General features: G+C 37.6%; 1 protein-coding gene across 1 annotated transcript in view; it reads right to left on the reverse strand.

Moving 5' to 3' along the window:
- Window positions 1-25,459, reverse strand: part of LOC116177537 (receptor-type guanylate cyclase Gyc76C-like) — a 50,963-nt gene that overhangs the window by 13,566 nt on the left and 11,938 nt on the right. The window contains exons 2-7 of the mRNA XM_031496554.1: window positions 2,747-3,223; window positions 2,496-2,693; window positions 2,379-2,444; window positions 2,062-2,302; window positions 1,863-2,012; window positions 1,442-1,813 (exon numbers count right to left, since the gene is read on the reverse strand). Of these exons, the coding sequence (XP_031352414.1) occupies window positions 1,442-1,813; window positions 1,863-2,012; window positions 2,062-2,302; window positions 2,379-2,444; window positions 2,496-2,693; window positions 2,747-3,187 (1,468 nt within the window). The 5' untranslated portion in view covers window positions 3,188-3,223. The remainder of the gene's footprint in view (window positions 1-1,441; window positions 1,814-1,862; window positions 2,013-2,061; window positions 2,303-2,378; window positions 2,445-2,495; window positions 2,694-2,746; window positions 3,224-25,459) is intronic.

The following is a 25,459-nucleotide window of genomic DNA, read 5'->3' on the forward strand; positions in this document are numbered from 1 at the left end:
CAAACTACTTATTTAATAATGAATTATTTAGACTAGAATCAAAGATATTAAAGAATCCTTTCCTTGATTTGTTTAAAATTCGATTGTTATAAAATCATGGCCAACTACTAAAAAGAAAATGTGAAAAAAAATGGTATCAATTCAATGTAATGGGAATAAATCAGAAACTGTTAAAGATAGCTATAGGAACATGTAATATCAAAATATGCCAATTTCGATTCTCTATCTCATTCTCATGCAGTAGTAAGAACATGGTCATTCCATTTAAAAAAAACTGAGTTTATAGACTTTGAAGTTTCTTTCTCGTACGCAACTTAACTTTTTTTAAGTACCTACACTAAAAGAAAGCCCTATTCATTCTCTATGCACTGATAAAAATGGGTTGCCATGACTACAACCGTTTTCAAGTAATCAATTATCAAGGTACCATCTGCATCCGCCATTTTCTTTCTTCAAGTCAAAATAACTTAAAAACCATAAATGGCAGATATGACATATGTGTATCAAATGACTGAAATTTCACGTAGAATCCAAAATACCAATAAAAAATAGGGGTTGCTATTTAAAATAACGAAGTGACTATCTACTTCCGGTGTTTCCGGAAGTGCGGGCATTTTGAAAATATTTTACATCGATTCGGCCTTCTGAGTAACTCCTAAGTACAAATGTTCAAAAACCTACCTATTTTACTTTCCCAGAAACGTTTAACTAAAGCTCCCAAAAAAACACCCTGTATAATGAAGTTAAAAGAAGATAAGGTTAGAAGTGAAGAGTCTTTTTGGAATAGGTTTAGAGTTTCTTAGTTTGTTAGGATTTGTCAGTCAGTTTAGAAATTATTTTGGTTAGGTCAGTTAACTAAGGACAAAGCTACCGTTCGTTGTGTAGTTATTCAAATCGCAACTGCTTCGTTTTAAAAAACCGGAGGGGTACTGTAACGGGGGATCGCTTGACTGTTGTCAAAAATTTGGTTTTGAATTTGTATTTTCTCCTGACGATCCTTTCCATTCATAATGATGTCAGTATTCTTCCAAAATACTCCGACTTACATTACTAGCCTACGACAAACTCCCACCTACTTATTCCCCCAGATGTTTGCTATACGAGCATGAAACATAGCTATTAAGTTCTACCTCCTCCTTTCTTTGAAGGTTTAATCTCGTTTAACCAACGTTTTATCTCCAAAATGCACATCTTTATCGCAAATGCACGCGTTGTTATCGCTTTTTATTACCAGGCACACTTTTGTTCACGTTCGCTAAGGAGCGGTATATGTGTAAATCTTCCTATGTTGAATAAAATACAAATTCGAAAGCGACCACCGGTACAAGTTTTCGACTACTAATACCGAAAACCCCCAGATAATACCAGAAAGTTTGTGGGAATGGCACATGTATGATCTCACTCGCACTTAAAATGAAGACAATTTGAAGAGTGAACTTACTTGTGTATGGACCGAGTCCTATGACGGCTTCGATAATTTTTGTTCCATTACTCGCAATTTCATCCACAATGGTGTCGTTAAGGAATGGTTGCTCGCGCAGAAGTTTATCTAAGGCTTTCGCGTACAACTTTACGGAATCGTACAAGTAAGCGGCGTGTATCGAGACAAACTTCTGAAAATTGTAACTCGTTAAGAAAGGCGAAACGTTGAATTTAAATGGTTCCTTGGCGTTGTACTCTCGTACGGATTTCGTGAACTGTTCGTAATTGTGCGACGGTTGCGTTGACACGACGACGAGTAGCGATCGAGCCCACTTCAAGAAATCTTTCTGGTATCTTTCACACGACGTGTACTTGTCAAACACGTGTGTATCTAAAAATGGTTCAATGGAGGTTGAGGCCAACTTGTAGTTAAGTCTTACTCCACAAGTACTTGTGCGCGTCTTTCGCCGAATACGTGTTCATCGGATCCACGGAGATCACTATGTATTCGCCGTTGTCGAACAACTGAGCGGTTTGCATTGTGCTCATTAGATCGATAAGGGAGAACGCCGATCCCAAAAAAACGTAAACTGAAAGCATTGTTCGCGTTACTCGCTTTTTTCCTCGTCCCTCACTTACTGCGCGTCTTATTTTTCGTCTCCTGAATAAACTGGTACCAGTAACCGGTCGAGCAGCACGCCATTTTCTCCTCGCAACACTTGTGTCGGTCCACGGCGCTCTTTTTATTATTTATGGTCATATTTCTTTGTTTAGCCTGATCGATTAACGAATACGCAACCGTTTCCCAATTCTCCTCGTATATTATAGAAAACTTATTCCATCCATAATAGCTTAAAAGAGATATCACAGATTTTGTCACCTGAAACCACACCATTATACTCCCAACGCTTTTGAACATTGAATAAGGAAACACTTATGCAATACTGTCAACTTACTTGTGTATCAGGTGGTTCAGTTCTGGCAAACGTTGGTATACTGGATGCTTTGTAATCCGAACATTTCTAAAAGAAACCAAAACTAAAGAAGAACAAACGAAACTAAGACTAACGAACATAACTAATCATGGGAATATTTCTAGATTGCGCCACGATCGCTTCGACGTAACACGAACCTTCCGGCCCGAAAAACACGGCAACGCCGTCGCAAATCATATCGACCATGGAACGAGTCGTCAGTACCGTATCGCCTCTTGTATCGTTCCATTTTAACACTAAGGTCACGTTTGGTAAAATGCTGGAATCGTTATTAATCTGGAGAGTGGGGAGAGAATGAGAAGTGTTGTGGAGAAGCTCTGTAGACTTACCTCCTCGAGTGCCATCGTAAGCGCTCCCGAAATCGCCAAACCCTGTCTCTCCTTAAGTTCCCCTCTGACCGCCGTGAGATATCCGACGGTGAGCTTCTTGCGTTTACCGTCGGGATCCTTCTGAAGACTTCTGCTCGTCGGTATCTTCTCGGTGACGTATCGCGATTTGTCGTAAACGTTCGTATCGCCGTTGATGTAGTTCGTGGCAGTTCCATTCGGATCGAGGCTAAACTTGTCTTTGTAGGATATGGAGTTACTCGAATAACGCGCTTTGCTGGTCGTGCTGGTAGGCTTGGAATTGAAGGAGTGGACGGAGTTTGAGCTGATGGCGGTCGAGTAGGGTTGCTGCGAGGATTCATCTTCGATGGATGGCTTTGAGAAGTTTGCATTCGATGTGATAGGAAGCAACAGCGCGACCAGCAGAACCAGGCCGAGGCGCATGGCCAGCCCACGCACTCGCTATATGATGCGGAGAATCTGAAAAGAAAAATATATTTCAATGATTTATGTGTTTAAAGAGCACGTAAGTAGGTGTCACACTTCACAATGATCAAGCTCAAGTGTTTACAATCTTGTATGGTAGCTATTACTTGAAAGTGGAAACACTTGAGAAGTTTGATTTTGATTTAAAGATAATAAACGTTGTAAATAAACATAAATTTCCTCCCTTTAAGCACTTGCGCGAGTGCTACGATTTTTTTGAAAGCAATGATGAAGTGGTCAAGTTGACGATGACTCATATCATTAAATCGTATAACTTGAGTAGTACGTTGTTTCCTTGGGCAGTTTTTGCAATATTTAGGACGATTAGACGATCGAGGTGTTCGGTCGTAACCAGTGGCGTAACTACAATACCTTAAAGGTACGCAATGAGGACGGGCCCCGACTTAAATAGGGGTCCCGGCAAAAATGTACAAACAATTTAGTTCGTTTATATAAAATTCTAAAAAAAATTGCCGAACTCCTTCAATGGTATGCTTCTATTAATTATTTTCATATTTTCCGTTACTAAAGGAAGAGATAAAACGTAAAAAAGAGTAATGTTTTATTTACGAAGGGCAATGCACCTGCTTTTTTTACAGTTTTACAGTTAACAATTACAGCCCGAAGACAATTCTGAATCATTGTTTACGGAGGGTAAATATAGCTGAAAAAACTGGAGCACTATCTGCAATATACAAAAATTAACAATGCGAGGAAGTAACTCTTGAATTTGAATAATTTAAATCTGACTTAATCTAATACAAAATTTGATATGCTCAAAAGTAGCCAACTCAAATAGATTTAAAAGCAATTCCACTCCTTTCTCATTTGTGAAAAATAAAATTCCGAAGTCTCTTACATAAAGTAAATGAAATAGTTTGTTAATTAGCGGGACCTTCTCCAATCCAAACGGTATGTGGAGGTCCTGGATACGGTAACCTTAGACTGAAGTTGCATTTCGAGATGAATGCCGCTAAGTAATTTTAACACTTCTGCAGTGAAAGACATTAAAAAAGACCGATTCATAACACAAAGAATTAAAGTCGCCAATCACACTAAAAGAGTTTAAGCATCGAAGGAACTGGCCAATATTAAACAAATCAAAATAAGGACAACAAAATCAGAAAAGGTCCGATTTCTGATGGTAACATAAACGGAGCTTCCTCCCTCACAACGTTATGAACCTACCTCTCCAATGCATTCTATTGCTCTTCCACACAAGAAAGCTCTGGGAAGCACTTATCAGACTTAAAAAAACCTAGAAGACTTTCCATAGCCTTCGAGTGCTTTTCACAGTCTTCATTTAAAGCATTCGGGAGACTTTTGGCGCTTAGAAACCAACCTGGCTCTAGAAACTGAAGTGTCTCGATTTCATTATTTAATATTGACCGTTGATATTTTTATTTCACGCATTTAGGTTCAATATTTAATTATCAATATTCAAGATTCACGTGTCAAATTAAAGATCAACGACAAGGTTCACTCACGAAGTTAAAATTGCGACTTCTATACCCAATGTTGACGGTTGAATTTCAAATTTCACGGATTTAGATTCAATATTTAAGGACCAAGACTGAAAATTCTGACGTCAAACTAAAAATTAACGACAAGATTCATTTACGAAATTAAAATTTCGACTTAAATATTCAATGTTGCCAATTAAGATTCAAAATTCAGGCGTCAGACTAAAAATTAACGACAAGGTTCATTTTTGAAATTAACATTTCGACTTCAAAATTCAATGCTGACAGTTGAAATTCAAATTTCACGCATTTAGGTTCATAGGTATATGAGTCACGATTCAAAATTCAGGCGTCAGACTAAAAATTAACGAGAAGGGTCATTTACGAAATTAACATTTCGACTTAAATATTCAATGTTGCCAATTAAGATTCAAATTTCACGCATTTAGGTTGAATATTTAAGGGCAACGATTCAAAATTCAGGCGTCAGACTAAAAATTAACGACAAGATTCATTTTTGAAATTAACATTTCGACTTCAAAATTCAATTATTGCCAATTAAGATTCAAATTTCACGCCTTTAGGTTGAATATTTAAGGGTCACGATTCAAAATTCAGGCGCCAGACTAAAAATTAACGAGAAGGGTCATTTACGAAATTAACATTTGGACTTAAATATTCAATGTTGCCATTAAGATTCAAATTTCACGCATTTAGGTTCAATATTTAAGGGCCAAGATTCAAAATTCAGGCGTCAGACTAAAAATTAACGACAAGGTTCATTTTTGAAAGTAACATTTCGACTTCAAAATTCAATGCTGACAGTTGAAATTCAAATTTCACACATTTAGGTTCATATATAAGAGTCACGATTCAAAATTCAGGCGTCAGATTAAAAATTAACGAGAAGGGTCATTTACGAAATCAACATTTCGACTTAAATATTCCATGGTGCCAATTAAGATTCAAATTTCACGCATTTAGGTTGAATATTTAAGGGTCACGATTCAAAATTTAGTCGTCAGACTAAAAATTAACGCCAAGGTTCATTTTTGAAATTAACATTTCGACTTCAAAATTCAATGCTGACAGTTGAAATTCAAATTTCACGCATTTAGGTTCATATATAAGAGTCACGATTCAAAATTCAGGCGTCAGACTAAAAATTAACGAGAAGGGTCATTTACGAAATTAACATTTCGACTTCAATATTCAATGTTGCCAAAGAAGTTCAAATTTCACGCATTTAGGTTCAATACTTAAAGGCCAGGATTCATAATTCAGGCGTCAGACTAAAAATTAACGACAAGGATCATTTACGAAATTAACATTTCGGCTTCAATATTCAATGTTGCCAATTAAAGTTCAAATTTCACGGATTTAGGTTCAATATTTAAGGGCCGCGATTCAAAATTCTCTCTCTGAGCTCTATAAGAACGTTAATCATTATCAAGTATATTGTTTTATATAGTCCGTAAAAAAAGTATACACTGTATTGAGTAGCATTTTTGAATACGAATACAACGATGTATAGGACACACAAAAAAAACAAAAGTTGGAAACTGTTGATTTCAACAGGATGGTGCACTCGCGCACAACGGCATAATCGTGCGAGAATACCTATTGAGAAATTTCCGGGAAAATGGAAAATAAGTGTGTCCGATCAAGGACATTTAAGCTGATGTGCGCGAATGCACCATCCTGTTGAAACCAACAGTTTGCAACTTTTGTTTTTTAGTGCACTTTCACTTTAAAAAAATAAAAAGTGCACTTTTGCGCTCTTGATATCAGTCTGAGTTTATGATGATTTGTCCGAAACGAAACGTTGTATTAAAAATCTCTTAACGCTGTCTTGTAGAGCTCAAAAAGTGGCAATGAGAAAGTGCTTTTTCTTCTTTTATCTTGGACAGTGTATATAAACACTGTGACGTCACGTAACATCGCATGCGCTCGCCATCCGTCATCAACGCTATAGCTTCTAAATATTACACAGCTCGTCCGACATTTTGGAGGCCACTGACAATTAACGCTCGCAAAATGTGGCAAGTCTCGCATGTATTGTCTTATCATTTAAAGAAAAACCATTGATTTTTTAAAGTTTATTTAAGGTAAGACTTTACATTACACCTTAAACAGTTTTTTTGACCACAGATTTGGGCTGTCAGTGGGCTCCAAAATGGCAGACAAGTCTGCTACCTTAATCAAATACTGGCGTAAATGCTGTGACGTCACACAATATCACGCACGCGCTCACCATCTGTTGTAAAAATGAGAACTCTCACACAACAGCGCGCATGCGCGGCGGCTTTATAAGGCGACGCCCAAGTGGAAGTTGTCAGTCTTACCTCGTTCTCTCAGGTCAAGACCCAGTAGCGTTCTTTAGTGTGATTTAGCCTGGATTTTTTAATCTCTTCAGCGTTCCTCAGTCTAAAGACCGAACCCGTTACCGCCATCACCCGTCAAGGTGCACCAAACCATCCGCCGGGTGCAGATGGAATGGAAATAAGAGCGCCAGGTTCAATGTGCGAAATGAAAATATCGACTTGAAAATTCAAATCGAGGGGAGGATTGCCATGTGGGTTCGCCCCCCTTTTGAAAAAAATAACTAAAAAAGTACTCTTAAAAATGCATTTTTTTTTTCATTCTCTCTCTCTCGTAAGCCATCTATAAGGCAAGATCTAAGAGAGAGGAGTCATACTTTTTGTACCTTCCTCCGAAAGCTAAATCCTTGTTTCTTCGTCTCCTACGGCATGATGCTAAATATGCCGAGCACAATGGCGTGGAAGAGCGACTGCGACACTAAGAGTCCCTGGTGCGAATCCGGGTTCGGGCATGTGCGTGGGTTGAGTTGGTAACGCAGCATTGACTGACTGTAACCACTTAAAATAAGACCAAAAATAGAGTAAATAAAAACATTTCAACATCCTGTATATCTCAATTTCACTTATATATAGGGCGCAGAAGTATGTAAACATGTTTTCCAGGAGCTCAAAATGTTTATTTATTTATTTTCCCTCCTTCCCTCAACACGCTTTCGGGCTCTCGCCCAATTACAGAGTGACGCGAATAATGCTTTTTAAAAGGTGCCCCTGCAGAAGGTCTTAAGTTGTTCTATACTACTCCGGTATTTACCTTACAAATTACTAAAACTGCAGGAAAACCGAATTCGTAGTATCCGACAGAATGCTCGAAACTGATCTAAGGGAATGCCCATCTCTGCCACAGATGAAACATTCTTGCCCCAGCCCAGGTTCGAACACCCGACCTCCGGCTATGTAGCAAGACAATAGACCGCAAAAGAAGTAGACCGCAGACATTAGGACGGGGACATTAGACCGCAGACATTGGTATTTGTCCATAAGATCGAAAAGGGCGTACTCAAAAGTCTAGGCCAATTCTTCCACGTGCTAAGCAAAAACGAAATATGTCTCGAGTATTTCGCAATTGCAAGAGGTAATGCTGATGCGCATTAGAGATTCTCTATTTGAGAAAGGAAAAAAGGATCCAACCCATAAAAAAGCAATGGTTCAGCACTTCAGACGATCAACGAACAGGTACTTCTACTGCGCTATTTCCATGAATGGTGAATTGGCGATTTTTCGATGGTTTTGAATAATTTTATCGTTTGTATGTAAAATACCTGGGTACCCATTTACATACCTACAAAGGAATTAAACACATTACACAATGCCCCCCGTTGTATCGTTACACAACGTAGTAACGAGAAAAGGCAAAAATAAGAGGGTACCATGCTATTAATTATGATCCCGAACTAGTCAAGGATCTCTCCAGCTTCAATTAACTCTATCCACTACAAAGGTACTGAACATACCTAGCTAATACCGATTGCGGTACCTGGTACCTACTACCAGTACTTGGGTACTAGTAACACCTAGTTCTGGTTATTTTACTAGTTTCTTTCCAAATTGCGAATTTCTCAAACATGTTTTGGGTCAAAAATTCAAACGAATAATTCCAATAACAACAAGTACTGTGTTGGTATACGGCGATGAATCATCGAAAGTGAAATTTACGACCAATTTTCAAACAAAATAATAAACACCATAGAAAATGGTGCAAAGCAGTAAAATGAAAGCGTTTACATTTCCGGGTAGGATTTCGTCTCCTAGTTTCGTGGGTGCCGTCTATGTTGGGGACATATAACAAAAATAAACTCAATTAGCGTGGAAAAACAAAAAGGTGTATTTTTAAACATAGTCGGCCATGGAAACAAATGATAAGCGGCTATTTTTATCCCGATTCTAATTATACTAATCAAGGATGTTGGTTAATTGCGCATGGCAAATAGGTAAAGTATGGGTATTTTTAAATTTTTCATAAATTAACAATGCGTCTCGGTGAACGGCACTCTGCCGAAAATTGTCGAGAGATGTCGCCGCTCCTGGCAAAAGTGTAACAAAACGCAATTACCGCATACGTCCGAGTATTTTCACCCATACTTTAATTGTAGCCAATGCCAAAAGAATTTCCATGTTATTTATACACTTGAACGTTACGTACATGGCAGCTTTAAGTTCACCTGCTTCTAAAAATAGCCCAAACTTTCATTCCATTTTTCGTTTCGATCGTTCATTTTAAATTGGGGGGTGTTAAGTGGTGGAAGATGAAAAAAACAGCATCATCGTGATCGTTTTGAAATGTACGTGTCATTACAATGCAGGCTATAATAATCTGTACTGGCATGTTTCTAAAAATAACTCGAGCCTCAGACGTAAAGACTCGAAGGCCAGTCGAATGCTTCAGGCATTAAACACACTAACTTTTTAACAAACATAATTCATTTTAATATTTAAACTAATTTACAATGAGATAATTATCGCGATTAAAAACAAAGAATGGGAGCGTTTCTCGTTTCTTTTCTCTTCGGACAATTGGTTCAATTGTTTATTAAACAGAATAGGCCCCGGGCCGAACCCGTGAGGGGCGCCTTTTGTTAACCTAACCCATGTACACGGGCGCGAAAAAAAAACAGAAAGTTACTGGGATGGGTCAAGGAATTGCCATTTTGCAAAATGAAAGGGTCGCAAACAAAGCAATTACAAATTGTCCGAAGTCCAACAGTACCATTCCGGATTATTGATAACTTCGCCTTTACGCTAGGATTTTATGATCGAAATTCTATTTATAAAAACCTATAACGGCAAACTTATCTTATCTAAACATGCCTAATTGTGCAATAAAAAATGTATTCGAACGAGTGTAATGCAAATATGTAAAGTGCAAATCCGCCCACAACGTATTTTGTTCAAGGACTTTGATTGGAAGCAAAAAGTTCCGCGTGCATACAATTATACTATTTCTATCGGCGGAAAAAAGACGGACTGAAAGGTGCAATTGAATCATTCAATCAAAGTCATGGCAGTGGAACGTCTTCGACAATTAATAACAATGATTGATCCTCTCGCTCGGTCTTTCTTTCCATTACAAACTAATTAGTTACTATTTGCAGTAATTATTTCCGGACATTAAGAGAGACAGACAGACAGACATTCATTTTTATTTATATAGATAACTAGCGGTCCCGACGAACTTCGGCAAATCTCGTTCAAAAAAACCTAAGTTCTAAATGTCAAGTCTCTTTTCAACTGAAAAACGTAAATTCCCGTTCCCGTGGAATTTCGGAAAAAGTTTTACTAACTCAGAAACTTTCGCGGGCATACGTCCACTCCTCAATGTTTCATCGCAATCGGATGAACGATTTAAATAGGCGTAAGACAGACAGACAGACCGATTCATTTTTATTTATATAGATAATAATAGACCCGGTTTATGGTATCGCATATTCCGGCGAACCTCGCATATATGGCTACATTGATTGACATTCTATATAATGTCATTACAGTGTGCACATTTTAAATTCTTTGACGTTTTATGATAAGAGATGCCGCTTTAAAACATGGTGGTGATATGTTACAAACTCGGTTGCAAATTAACACTGTGTACATTTTAAACATTTGAAAGTATTGTGAATTAACATACGCCTACGTCAATTCTTTAAATCCTTAAAGAATTGTGTCGTTCCAAAATATGGCGAAGATTTGCTTAAAAATTAAAATGTGTGTACTTTAAATATTTGTATGTATTGCGAGTTAACAGACGCCTACTTAAATTTGTTTTCTCGTTCGTTGCATAATTACACTATGCACATTTTAAATCATTTGAAGTTGAACACTTTTAGAATATGATGCAGAATTTTGCAAACTAGCAATGCGTACACCTCGGCGTACACTTTAAATCTTTTGCGTATGTTTAAGCGGTAAATCAAAGAGCATGAAAATCGGCCCAACCCTTTTTGAGTTATGTTATACCTAAGTGGTGTAACATACATGACTATTATATACCTAGGTACATTGCCATTGCCTAAAATTATGATATAATACATATTTTAAGTCCTTTGCGGTTTTGTGAGTGAGAGAGATGCCGTTTCAGAACATGGTGGTAGTGTGTTACAAAATCGCACTTTGCACATTTTAAAAATTTGCAAGTATTGTGAGTTAGCATATGCCTACTTGTATAATCACACTGCGCATATGTTAAATCCTATGAAGAAATAGTGTTTCGTGCATCGCCGCTCTTGGCGATATAAACGTGCCCTTTAAAGATATCTACTTATAATTGATATGTCGTTCCTTGCATGAGAACACTGTGCACATTTTAAATTCTTCAAATACTTGTGTTCTGATCACTTTTTTGCTCTAAAGCGTTCGTTTATTCATTTATTGGTGCACCAGAAAACAGATTAGACTATTTTAAAAAACTCTGTAATAAAGATTTTTTAATTTAATTGTCTATCGAACGCCTGTGTACGTGGCATGTGTAAAAACAAGCTCTGAATGATTTTCTTTCTTCCAGCATCGTGGTTTTAATTTCTTGGTGTTTAATCGAACCCACTGTGCGAACCGGATTGAGTTTTCATGTCAGATCTTACTATTCGTGCCCAAGAATTATATCAAGTTTGTGTAGTTCTTTGGAAGCTCGTGTAAGTTGGTTAAAGTTTTCACTTCTTAGTTCTTTATTCTACTGCTAGAGGTTATACATATTCCTACTCCTCTTAACGCTTGCGTGCGCACTCCCTGTACTATCGAACAGATACGATCGTAACTTGTAAGAAAGAACACGCCGCCACATTTGCGGGGACATTGCGACAAACTTTGTCACTACCTTTAAGTATGGATTTAATGGCCGAATGATGATGAAGATTTCTAGTTTATTCTTTTCGTCCTGTTACTTCGTTGTAGATTTCGACTTACATCTACGCCTTTGAGTTTTGAATTGGAAGACATCACGTGATATCTTGTTACACTAACCCACATACAAATTATTTACCCTGAAGACTTGAATTACAGTTCCTGATTTGTAACTGCAAGTATTATCTACCGATTACCTTTTGAGAATTATTGTTATTGCGGTTTTACGTACCGGGTGATCCAATAAGACTGTTCCTCGGCCATATCTCGGGAACCGTTCGTCGTATGACTTAGAGGTAAAAAAATTATTGGGTAAATCCGTAAACCGGTTATGAAGAATCGCTGGAAAATATTTCCAAGTTCTAAAAATGACCACCAGAGGGCGTAACTGCCATCTTAAATTTTAAAATTGCATTTTCTTTAAATTTCGCATAATGCACTTAACATTCTTTTTTCACATTTTTAAAGAGAACCAGTTTATCATCATTTTCGTAAAAACAAAAACTCAGTTATTTCAAAAACCAAGATGGCGTGGGGGCGTTCAATTGTTTTTGCAATAACCTGCTTTAGCTTCTTAACCGTTTGACCGATTGTAACAAATTTGGTTATCGTTAAAAAGAGCATTCCTTGGGCAACAAGAATCAAATACAGTTAATTTAGTTGAATCCTTCTGCGCCAGGGGGCTAGTTTTGACACTATGATCCAAAATCCTAAAAAAATCGAATGGAATGATACTTTTTCCGAGACTTTTTCTTTATAAAAAAGTAGCCAAATAATACCCAAAGAGGCCAGTGAAAACCGTTTTTCAAAATCTCGTTCCTAACCTCAAAAAAATAAAATAAATAAAAATGCTTAAATTATATCAACCCTTCATGACCTGTAAGGGTCTCGAAGACCATTTAAGATCTCAGAAAAGCCCTTACAGATTACCAGTAGTCTCTCTCTTACCTTCACACCTTTGTAAGTTTTACCACAAGCCTCTAAAGTTTTCTCCCTACGAGTACTTAATAGTTTCTGCAGTCGTTTGGTGACCGTTAGAACGTTAAAACCTTTTCAAGGTCTTTACAAGTATTGAATAATCTTTGACATATGCCTGGCGTCGACGCCTCTCCCAGGATTTAGTCAACTGTCGTTTAAAATTGTGACTTTAAGGGTTGCCCTCGGAGTTGCCTCTAGTTTCTATACCTTCAAACTGTTAATAGTTTTTATGAGTCTACAAAGGTGTTCTCTGCAAAAGTTTTAAATAGTGCCCTTTAGATACCCTTAAGCGTACTGACGAATTTTAAAGAAGCTAGGGTTAGGTAGTATTTATTTCTGTATTCACGTGAAAGTATATTATCAGTGTGATGTTGCACTATAAGTCGAATAACCATTTATTCCGTGGAGAAGTGCCTCATACAGATCCGATTCTTCGCTGTATCATGTTACTTCCTCATCTCGTGCCGACTGTAACCTTAGTGTCTTAGCAATACGAGGAGGGGGTCCCCTCATTAACATTTCTTGTGTTTAGTATGTGTGGTATGGTTGTGTGATTTTAACATGACATTTTTATTATCTCTTCGGACGCACAAAACTCTTAGTTTTATTCGATTCCCTTCCCGATTGTGTTTCACCTCCCAATTTAAAGGAGCCTTTAAACATAGGCAGTAGTTATTACTACCTTTCAAAGAGCCTCCAAAGGTTTTCGCTTTAAGAGCTTTCAACTACAGAAAGCGAACCCAATAAAACCATGGTAGTCGGAATGGAAAAGGAGAGATTCCTGGACGAGGAGGTTAATCCCAGATATAGCGTCGCGGATAGGCAGAAAGCTGGGGGAGGTCTGTTACTGCTTGTCACACGGATGAGTTACTCACGTTCCCTCTCAAAATCGGGAAAAGAGCTGAGGACGACTTCGTAGATCACGGCAATCGACACAGTAGGGACGATCCTCTCTTCGACTGCGCCACGAGAGACTTTGGCAATGCAGCTGAAAATGTGTAGGGACGAAATGGACGCTGTTTCCATAGTTCCGAGTATGCAGTCCTCCTCTACTACTTCCTCTTAACGTCGAGATTAAGAGGATCCTATCCGCTCTGATTGAGAAGGATCGGAACGAGTTCCTCCCCTCAATTGTTAAGCGTCCAGAACCATATGGACCATGGCCACCAGTAAACAGCCTGCCCTCCGAAAGTCTTGCCAGTGGTCCATAGGGTTGAAACTCGAATTAAGAGAATCCTATCCGTTCTGGAAGTTTGTAATTGATCAGAAATGAGGAGCTTAAACCAAATAGGGTGCTTCACATAATCTCTCTCTCTTTTATTTACCAAAAACCGTACCAAAATGAAGAGTCCTTTTCTATAGGTAGGAATTCATTTTCGATTAAAAAGCCGAGGTCGAGCGAGGTTATCGCGGGACGCCTGGAAACTCGCGCGAATAAATCTACGAATTGCCAAAATTGCCAATTGATAGCCGTTAAGTACAAATTGAGAAATTAAACCGATTGACAGGTCATTTAATTGTGAACCTCATAAAGTTAATAGCGCTAATTTGATTTTACTAAGTAACTCGATTGCTCGTAAAATAGATTCATCAAATTCAATTGATTCGACTTGCTTCTTTTTTAAGCGCGCCGTAATTTTATTGTTAAATTGGCTGCCCCTTTTTTCCTGGCGCAGGAAGGCGGCGGGCGACATGTTTTATGTATATCGATATATATTTTTTTTAATTACATTTTCATGTATTCACGATGCTAAAATTAGTGTACAAGTATATATAAACCTAATCTCTGCTGATAAGATAATTTCCAGTTGGAACAAAATAACCGCGTTCATACAAGCTTACTTTGTACGTACACTGACTCAAAACAAAATATTTGCTTTACAAACAGCTTAGAACCGGATGGTATTGTACCTTTGCCGCAGCGCCATCTACGGGGCGAAATTAATTTATTGTTCTACGACACGCCGATTAGCCACTTAATCATATGTAACCCGAATGTTATATTGCATCCTTAGCACAATTACGTAACTTGCTTGGAACGACGCACGAAGTAATTCGTTCGCTCAACAATTCTAAATGTATTTCTAACAAATGCAATATTTTGGTCATCCATGTTGCTATCAGACACATTCAACAACAATGTCACAAATTCGTATCTTCCAATATTACCAGTTCATAATTTCTAATTGCCCTTGATTAGTTCTGTCAGTGATTGTATCTGACAATGTTATTACATAAACAAAGAGATAGAATAGCATCTGTTCAAATGTAATAGTACGGGATTACACCACCTAAAATCCTAGGCAACTCCCCAAAGCCGTACGCATCAATCGCTATATGGTGCTGGAGCGTTGTGCAACCCGAAAGGCACAAACCACCCGCAATGGCAAGGTTAAGTTTTATATTCCCATTTTCCGCAAGGACAATACGATTTTAATGGATACAAGATTTTTATTGATAGCGCCCATGTTATTCGCCATTTTCTAGAAGTTTGAATTAATCTCTTCGAATTTAATCCGTGGATTATAACAGTACTAATTAACTTAATTCGTAAGTTATCGGTGTTTAATTTTCTCCCAATTAATCGTAACGTAATTGCACACGGGATAATGAGTTTATTAATTAAAAACGTTCGTCAAAGCAATCGCAGTTTACGTATTTCTCTTCAGAATGGCTAAGGACAGAGAGGAATTGCCTACCGGATAGATGTACCATTCTTCCTCGCATTCTGCATTTTAGAATTTTTTTCAAAACACGCTAGAAAAATACCGCCTCACTTTATCACAATCTCCTGGTAGCCAAACGAAAAGTACAAAATTTGCAGAACAGGTACTTCACATATTAAGAACAAAAGTTTGAAGATTATATTCTCTTGATATAAAAGTTCCCGAAAGTGTAAGCGAAATTAAGGAGTATCTCTCTTATTATTTTCTCTTAAGAGTTAGAAAAATACCTCCTCACTCATCATGTTCTTCTAGAACGCAGAGAAAATTTCTGACGAATACTGTATCAGGAGTAGAAACACCTTCGTGCATAGGTACTATAATCTCCTGTTACAAAACTGTTGTCTCCTAAAAGTTGAAAAATACCTGCCCCTTTATTATATTCTGGTAAGCAGAGAAAATGGCGAACACTATGTATCAGGAGTAGAAACATCTCCACGCATACCATAATCCCTTCATACAAATCCTTTCAATTACTTCTTCTAACGGTAGAAAAATACGCCCTCGCTTATCATATTATCATGTACGGTAAGCAGAAAAGATTTATAAAGCTGTTGAAATATTTCTCCTGAGATTAAAAAAAAACTTATTTTATTTTATTAGTTATTTTCTATAGCAAAATCTACTACGTTGATTAAACCAATCAGCTCAATGATAAATTGAAAAAAACATAGCCAACATTTAGAATTATGGCCACACTGTCTTTATACAGTCATACATTTCTTATTACAATAGTTCTTTGTTTTGCCGTCCGAGGTCGTACAGATGTTTTCCCTGGTATTTCTAATCCCATCTCTTCTTTTCTCTCTGCTTACGCATTCGCTGTACTTCCTTTTCAGTGAAGATTCCACCGCTATTTCAGTGAAACCAAACATGTGATTCTACCAACATTAACCTGGTGAACCACTTACATGGAATTTGTTTACCTGCACTTCGATAATTGTTCCCGAATTGCAACCGCAAGTATAACTAATCCGTTTAGAGATTAACGATCTCGTAAATTGCTCCCATACATATGATTTTGCATATGCTGCTTCTGTCGATGTCGACGAATATACTTTTCGAGGCCTGATTTGATCGAGATTAACTACGATTACTCCGAAAACACGTTCACGCATACTATAATCTTTTATCCATTTTGAATTATTTCTCCTACGAGTAGAAAAGACCTCTTTGCTTATTATGTTCTAGTAATCAGAGGAAATAGACACAATATTTTTACGAAAGCGCCATGTAACAGGAGTTGAAACACGCATACTATATTTTCTTGATACAAATGGATGAAATATGTTTCCTGAACGTAGAAAAATACCCCCTCCTTTATTATGTTCTTCTGGCCAGCATAAAAAACATAAAATTTTTCTAACGAACACTCCATATATCAGGAGTAGAAACACCTTCACGCATTCTCCTGATACAGAACTGTTCAATTATTTCTCCTAAGAGTAGAACAGTTCGCATATTGTATTCTTCTGGTAAAGAGAAAATTTATAATTTTTACTGACGAATGTTACATGTGTCAGGAGTAGAGTAGAAACAGCTTTACGCATATTATGTTCTCCTGATACAAAATTGATGAACTATTTCTTCTAAGAGTAGAAAAATACTTCCTCGCTTATTATGTTCTTCTGTTAAACAAACCGATTACTCCATGTATCAGGGGTAGAAACACCTTCCCGCATGCAACGTACATTTAATTAAGTAATTTATTTATTTACAACCAATTAACAATAAATTTACAACAGTCTTGAAAGTATTTATTTTTCACTCACATATGCACAATTTATTACAGCGCGAACTATTTATTATTTCTCCGTTGAAATTGGATGCAATTAGATTTGCTTATATTGCAAACGCCGCCTCTTTCTCGACCAAACACGTCATATTTCTCGGAAAGATTACGTCACATCCGCTTTCGTTCTTTATCGATGATGACTCTTTCATGAGGCCTTGATATCTATCGGGATTTCAGGAATATTAGCTATACTATCATCTCCTGATACAAAACCGTTGAATTATGTCTTCTAAGAGTAAAAATTACGTCCTCGCTTATGTTCTTCTGCCAAGCAGAAAAAATTGGCACACATTTTCTGACGAATATTTGATGTATGAGTATCCTCCTAATACAAAACTATTAAAATATTTCTCCCGTGCGCACTGACATTCTCCTGGTACAATTGGCACAACGGGTACTTTAATTATTAGGAACAACAGTAACTCGTTGCACATTATATTCTCTTGATACAAAAACTTTTCTTGTGAGTAGTTCTCTATCAGGAGCAGGAACATCTTCACGCATACTATATTCGTCTAATATAAACCTGTGGAATTAGTTCTCTTAAGAGCAATACCTCCTCACTTCTCATTTCTCCTGGTAACCAAAGAACAGTTACAAAATGTTCACGAGGGATACTTTAAGTATTAGGAACAGAAATATCTCATTGTATTCTCTTGATACAAATGAATCAAAATTAAAGAGTTGAAATATTCCTCTTGGTACTTGAAAAATACCTCTTCACTTATTATACCCTTCTGGTAAGCAGAGAAAATCTTCCGATGTAAAACTGATAAAATATTTCTCCTTACAGTAGAAAAATCGTCCCTTATCATGTTCTCCTGGTAGATAAAGAAAATATACATTTTCACGCGGATACTCTGGAGTATTAGGAATAGGAATAACTCCTTATACATTATATTCTGTTGATACAAAAGTTTCCGAAAATGTAAAGCGAAATTAAAGAGTTGAAATATTCCTCTTTATACTCAAAGTACCTTCTCGCTTATTATGTTCTTCTGGTAAGCAGAGAAAATTGAAAAAAATGTTTCTTTTTTTCTGACGACTACTACATTTATCAGGAGTAGTAGAGTCGAAAAATACTTCCTCGGTTATCTTCTTCTGGCAAGTAGCGAACATTTGTCTTACATACATTTATCAGGAGTAGAAACACCGTATGATGTTTTCCTGGTATCAGGAGTAGAATCACCTTCGCGCATACTATAATCTCCCGATACAAAACTTTTGAATTATTCCTTCTAAAGTAGAAAAAAACCTCCTCACTTATTATGCTCTTCTGGTAAGCAGAGAAAATTTATACCATTTTTCTGACGTACCTAGTCATGTATCAGGAGTAGAAACTCATACTATATTTTCATGATAAAAAACTGTCGAAAGGATATAGGAATTTTGAAATCCATTACAAGATTTAAGGCTCTCTAAGCGCATTTAAGAGTCTTTAAAAATTTAAAGGGCTGTTAAAGGCTTTTAGAGTTTTGTAAACCCTGTAAGAGTCTATCATCGAGTCAAGTTTCAAGAACCTATACCTAATACCTAGTCTAAAAGTTCATGAGAACCTTTGTAAGATGGTTTAAGGTTTTTGTGAGCCATTGATAGCTTTAAAGAGCCTTGAAGGATTTTTAACAATTAAAAACCTGCAAGGGCCGGCTCTTTAAAGATATTTCTAACCTTTGAGAGTCTTTAAGAGCCTTGGAAAGTTTCCAAAAAGATGTTAAAACCTTTACTAGGCATTTAGTCTGTAAAAGCCGAACCTTAAAAGGCCCTTGCAGCAACTGTTATGGGTCTTTAAGCTCTTTTAAAAGGGTTTAAGAAGCTCTTAAGAGCAACCCCTAATCGTTACCGAGAGCTTAGAGCTTCTAAAGGCTTTAGTAAGTCCTTGCGCTAGCTAAAAAATATCTACAGACAACTGTCGAGATGTTTTTTCGAGCTTCAATTTCGTCAGTATCACATTGGTCTTTTGAGCCCAATCGAAAATTTGCGATTTTCTGCATTTTTGAAACATTTCGACGACTTACGGCAACTAAAAGTGAAAATGCACAGGCTTCGTAATAATCGAAAGCGGCGTGCGATGCGAAAACGCAATAGTTATGTGCGAAACTTGCGACCATTAAAAAGTATAATTAGCCGCTAACCTTTATCAACATTTTATATTTATATAGGCTTATTAATAGCGCATAATTGAATATTAACATTATTGATACACAAGACAGGATGTAATAGTATAATTACAAGAGTATTTAGTATTTATAGAAATAGAAACTAATTGTGTTGATTAATTACGGTTAAATTTATATACGTAATTCTTTACAGGGTTATAAAAATAACAGTTAATGAGCAGTTAAGACGTTAATCAAGCGTTAATTAATCGTCGAGAAATTAAAGCCCGCATGAAAACCCTCAATTAGCTACTTCTACAATACCTCCAATGGACCAATCTCAGAAGCGCAAGGAATGCGATGCGTTTTTAATTTGCAATAATTATAACCGTTGTTGTGGACGACGTGTTAATTGAAATTGTAAGTTTGTGTCATTATTAAAAGCGGTTGTTTACTCGGAGACATCGACTGCGCTTTCCTAAAAATAGCATCTTCGTAATTGAAAGAATAAATAAGTAACTCTCACAACAATGCACGCTATCTAATTAGTGGGCTCGGGACATTGCGCCTTTTATTAGCCAACTTATGCTTGCTTGTAATTTAATTGCTGTACTCATTTCTGTATCGTTACAATTCCGAGCGCGTTCCGAATGTGGGAGTGAATAAGTAAATTGTTTGAAAACCGACTTTAATTGATCGTGTTGAAATTTTACAATTACGCGCGATTTTTTGCAATATTCACGAACTTTTTCGCAGGCTGGACTGATCTAGCCCCCAGGTATAGGTGCCCGACCCCTCGTTAGTCCCATCTCGCACCTCATCTCTACATAAACTATCAATAACATAAGATAATTGTGTACCAGGATCCAGCGTCACTGGATTTGTTAATACTGGTTTATAACGTAAACACGTTTCAATCCAGTACAACGTTCAATATTCAGTGACGGATCCGTACGAATATGTGCTAGTAGCTTTTGCGTAATAGTCTATGGTTAATGGATCCTAAACGAAAGAATTTGAGCCCTTGGAGGGACCGAAATCAGCCGGAGATTGGGGATTGTTGGATCAAATTTTGACAGTTGCTCCTGATCGGGGACGCAAGCTCAACTTTTGGCAGTTGGTCCGGGATACGAGATCATATTTCGCCAGTTGACCCAGGGCGCGAAGTCCTAGTTGGTCCCCCGGGGGTATTTCGAGAGTTCGGCCTCGGGATATTTCAGCAGTTGGTCCGGAGTATTTCGGTCGTTGACCCGCCATCTTGGATGCAAGGCTGGTGTAAATTTCAAAAAGGTTACCGGTCAAAGTCCATTCCTCGTCATTCAAAGTCCAAAAGTTGGTTGCCGGTCAAAGTCCAAAGGTTGCTCACTCTGTGCCAAGTGCCAAAATTCGACACGGGCCAAACAATTTTCCCAGGCTCGGGTAACCCCCATGCTTACTATCAATTTTTAAGAAAGTTTGTAATACCAATTTCTAGGATGGTTTGACCGAATTCCAAGAAAGGGCCTAGGAAAGTGTTCAATAAGAGTTCCAAGTAAGATCTTTTATTTTCATTGATACTCCATGAGCTAACGTTTGTGCACAATGGCTTTCGATACCGCCAAATTGTATAGAAACTATTACGGTAAATTCGAACGGTAATGGAAGTTTAAACCCGTCAGTGTTTTGTCACCTTCATTTCCAAGGGATAATTTACGACTTAGAAGCTATTACGGTAAATACGAAGATTAGCGATGGTTTTAAACCCACAAAGAATTAAAATTGTGACTTTGAATAAAGTTAAATTACAAAATGGCGAATCTGTTGCGAGTACCGACAACGACGTAAAATCGAAACACGAGATTAAACCTTACCATCGTAATATTTCAAAGGTGAACGGAATTATATACTTTCCTAACACAAATCTCCGCACATCTGGAGCTGTGTGCAAATAATATTTGTTATATTAATGTTCCAAAGCATCTAACAATCATTACTCAAGCTTCACTATGTAGTTTTACAAGTTTTGGCAAAAAGGGGTAGTTTTCATCTATTGATATTTACCGTCGGATCGACTAATTTTGGGTGACCGTATTTGAACTTCAAATCAAAGGTGTCATTCATTATACGAGACCTAGAAATTTATATCGACCGTCATTTGGCTCAGCCTAGTGGATCAATCAAATTTAAATTTTAATCAATTAAACAATTAGGGAAAAGATTCGATCATTTGCTTTAGCAGGTTAAAGAAATTAAATTGTATGGTGTTTCGTGTGTGGCCTACAAAAACTCGATCAGAATTAATGAACACACCGTACATGGATAAAAGCTACCAGCTTGAATGAACACCCGGTACTTGGATGGAACCAAGCGGACGCTTCATTAGGAAAAACTGAATTTCCGGACGTGTGTATTTCTTTTCTAGGAGTTGGAAATAGAAGGTAAAAGTAAACGCTTTAATTTATAGCATCGTTCTAGCCGCCGATAAGGAAATCAAGATACTATACATAAATTGCCGTTTGTAGCCGTTCCCGTAAAGATATTTTAATTATCTTTGCAGCATCCGAAAGTTATCTTCAATTGGAAGAAGAGGGAAAATTAACATTACAAATTTAGCAGACAGCACCGTACATGGATAAAAGCTACCAGCTTGAATGAACACCCGGTACTTGGATGGAATCAAGCGGACGCTTCATTAGGAAAAACTGAATTTCCGGACGTATGTATTTCTTTTCTAGGAGTTGGAAATAGAAGGTAAAAGTAAATGCTTTAAATTGTAGCATCGTTCTAGCCGCCGATAAGGAAATCAAGATACTATACATAAATTGCCGTTTGTAGCCGTTCCCGTAAAGATATTTTAATTATCTTTGCAGCATCCGAAAGTTATCTTCAATTGGAAGAAGAGGGAAAATTAACATTACAAATTTAACATACAGCACCGTACATGGATAAAAGCTACCAGCTTGAATGAACACCCGGTACATGGATGGAATCAAGCGGACGCTTCATTAGGAAAAACTGAATTTCCGGACGTATGTATTTCTTTTTTAGGAGTTGAAAATAGAAGGTAAAAGTAAATGCTTTAAATTGCAGCATCGTTCTAGCCGCCGATAAGGAAATCAAGATACTATACATAAATTGCCGTTTGTAGCCGTTCCCGTAAAGATATTTTAATTATCTTTGCAGCATCCGAAAGTTATCTTCAATTGGAAGAAGAGGGAAAATTAACATTACAAATTTAACATACAGCACCGTACATGGATAAAAGCTACCAGCTTGAATGAACACCCGGTACATGGATGGAATCAAGCGGACGCTTCATTAGGAAAAACTGAATTTCCGGACGTATGTATTTCTTTTCTAGGAGTTGGAAATAGAAGGTAAAAGTAAATGCTTTAAATTTAGCCGCCGATAAGAAATCAAGATACTATACATAAATTGCCGTTTGTAGCCGTTCCCGTAAAGATATTTTAATTATCTTTGCAGCATCCGAAAGTTATCTTCAATTGGAAGAAGAGGGAAAATTAACATTACAAATTTAGCAGACAGCACCGTACATGGGTAAAAGCTACTAGCTTGAATGAACACCCGGTACATGGATGGAATCAAGCGGACGCTTCATTAGGCGAAAAAATGAATTTCCGGACGTATGTATTTCTTTTCTAGGAGTTGGAAATAGAAGGTAAAAGTAAATGCTTTAAATTTAGCCGCCGATAAGGGAATCAAGATACTATACATAAATTGCCGTTTGTAGCCGTTCCCGTAAAGCTATTTTAATTATCTTTGCAGCATCCGAAAGTTATCTTCAATTGGAAGAAGAGGGAAAATTAACATTACAAATTTAGCACACAGCACCGTACATGGATAAAAGCTACCAGCTTGAATGAACACCCGGTACTTGGATGGAATCAAGCGGACGCTTCATTAGGAAAAACTGAATTTCCGGACGTATGTATTTCTTTTCTAGGAGTTGGAAATAGAAGGTAAAAGTAAATGCTTTAAATTTAGCCGCCGATAAAGAAATCAAGATACTATACATAAATTGCCGTTTGTAGCCGTTCCCGTAAAGATATTTTAATTATCTTTGCAGCATCCGAAAGTTATCTTCAATTGGAAGAAGAGGGAAAATTAACATTACAAATTTAACATACAGCACCGTACATGGATAAAAGCTACCAGCTTGAATGAACACCCGGTACATGGATGGAATCAAGCGGACGCTTCATTAGGAAAAACTGAATTTCCGGACGTATGTATTTCTTTTCTAGGAGTTGGAAATAGAAGGTAAAAGTAAATGCTTTAATTTGTAGCATCGTTCTAGCCGCCGATAAGGAAATCAAGATACTATACATAAATTGCCGTTTGTAGCCGTTCCCGTAGATTATCTTTGCAGCATCCGAAAGTTATCTTCAATTGGAAGAAGAGGAAAAATTAACATTACACAATCTCAGTACCGGTAATTAATGTTGGCTGATTTTAGCTGCTCCTGGTAATTTGAAACTAGGATAGAAACCGGCATAGTTGCTCGCTTACACTTAGATAAATCTGATCCTGTCGCTTGAACCAAAAATTCCAATTAACATTGGGCCTTACTGGACTACCGAAATTTCAACCCGGCCATTTGAGTGAGCATAAATACCGATAGCTCATCAGATGTGTTGCTGCAAACCTCGTCTGATTAGATTGTGTCAAATGAAGCGCGCTTAATCCCAGATCCCAGATTTTTATGATGACTTACCGGCAAAGTTCGTGACAGATTATTTAAACTCAAAAGTAATAGAGCGGGTGGTCAATTCTGTCCTGGTTTTGTAATTGCCCGTTACATTACAATTGTGGTTTATTTAAATCACAATTGTAACAAACCGTTGCAACCCACATCGGAGAACAAGATATAGATCCAAAAACTTACACAGCACAGTTACGACAAATATTCGTAACAACAAAACAACAGTTCTCAATACAAACGAACAGAAAAAAGGTAATCCTACCTGCAGACAAAGTTCGTCGTGGCCGACAACACACCAGCCACAGAAACCTCCACACCAAACCACGAGCCGAGGGACAAGTAAAGAAAATTCTGACACCGGGTCACCAGCAAGGGGGTACTGTAGCGGTAGCCTAGGCACCGCAAGCGTGCAGACGATCGGATCGGAACCACGGGCTCGAACGCGCACGTTACTTAATTAAAGTCCAATTTTTTTAAAGGTCCAGGAGACCCTGATTTTGACAGTTCCCTTCTGAAATTGTATTTTGTGTTTGCATATGTTTATCCCGTTTATCGTGACAACAACGTGCGATAAATTTACCCCATGAAGATTCTCCCATACTAATTCGCGCGGGGAATATCACCGTGCGGAAGGTTTGGTTCCAAGTAAATTGGTTTCCGGTATTTTGGGTCACAAGAAAACTTGTGTTAAAATTTTCGAGAACCAATCTTCCGAGAGCGAACTTACCAGGGTGAATTTTGGCGGGCTTGGTGATGGATCGCGACACGCACTTTTCTGGACACGCTCTGTATGGTCTGATGATTCCAGAAGGTGGCCCGGGTGATGCTGAGGTTTTTGGGCAGTTAATCCGATTTAGCACTCGGTTAGATTCGTAGTCGCTTGGTAAGAAGACTCTCTCGGTTGGCTTGGTTTCCAAAAATTGGTGTAATGTGACTCGTTGATGTCATTTGTTTCTCCGTAACAATTCCTGAGCGATGACCGGCTACTGTCGCAACAAATGGCCGGAAAATCCATTGTTCACGGATCATTACAAGTCGGAATAAATAAATCAATGAATGCGCACGGAATGAACACCTGGGAAAAAGAAAAAGTTGTATAATTCCGAGAGGAGTGGCGTAACTACCGTCGATCGGACGGCCGGCCGAAGGAGTTCCGTAACTGTAGATTTGCAATACATAATATTAATATTTTTTTCCAATCCGAAGTGCACTTAATCCCGCGATGCATATTTTATGGAGCATGATGTTACGGTGCAAGTAATGGT

Source organism: Photinus pyralis, unplaced genomic scaffold, assembly GCF_008802855.1.
Source record: "Photinus pyralis isolate 1611_PpyrPB1 unplaced genomic scaffold, Ppyr1.3 Ppyr1.4_LG7, whole genome shotgun sequence".
NCBI lineage: Eukaryota > Metazoa > Arthropoda > Insecta > Coleoptera > Lampyridae > Photinus > Photinus pyralis.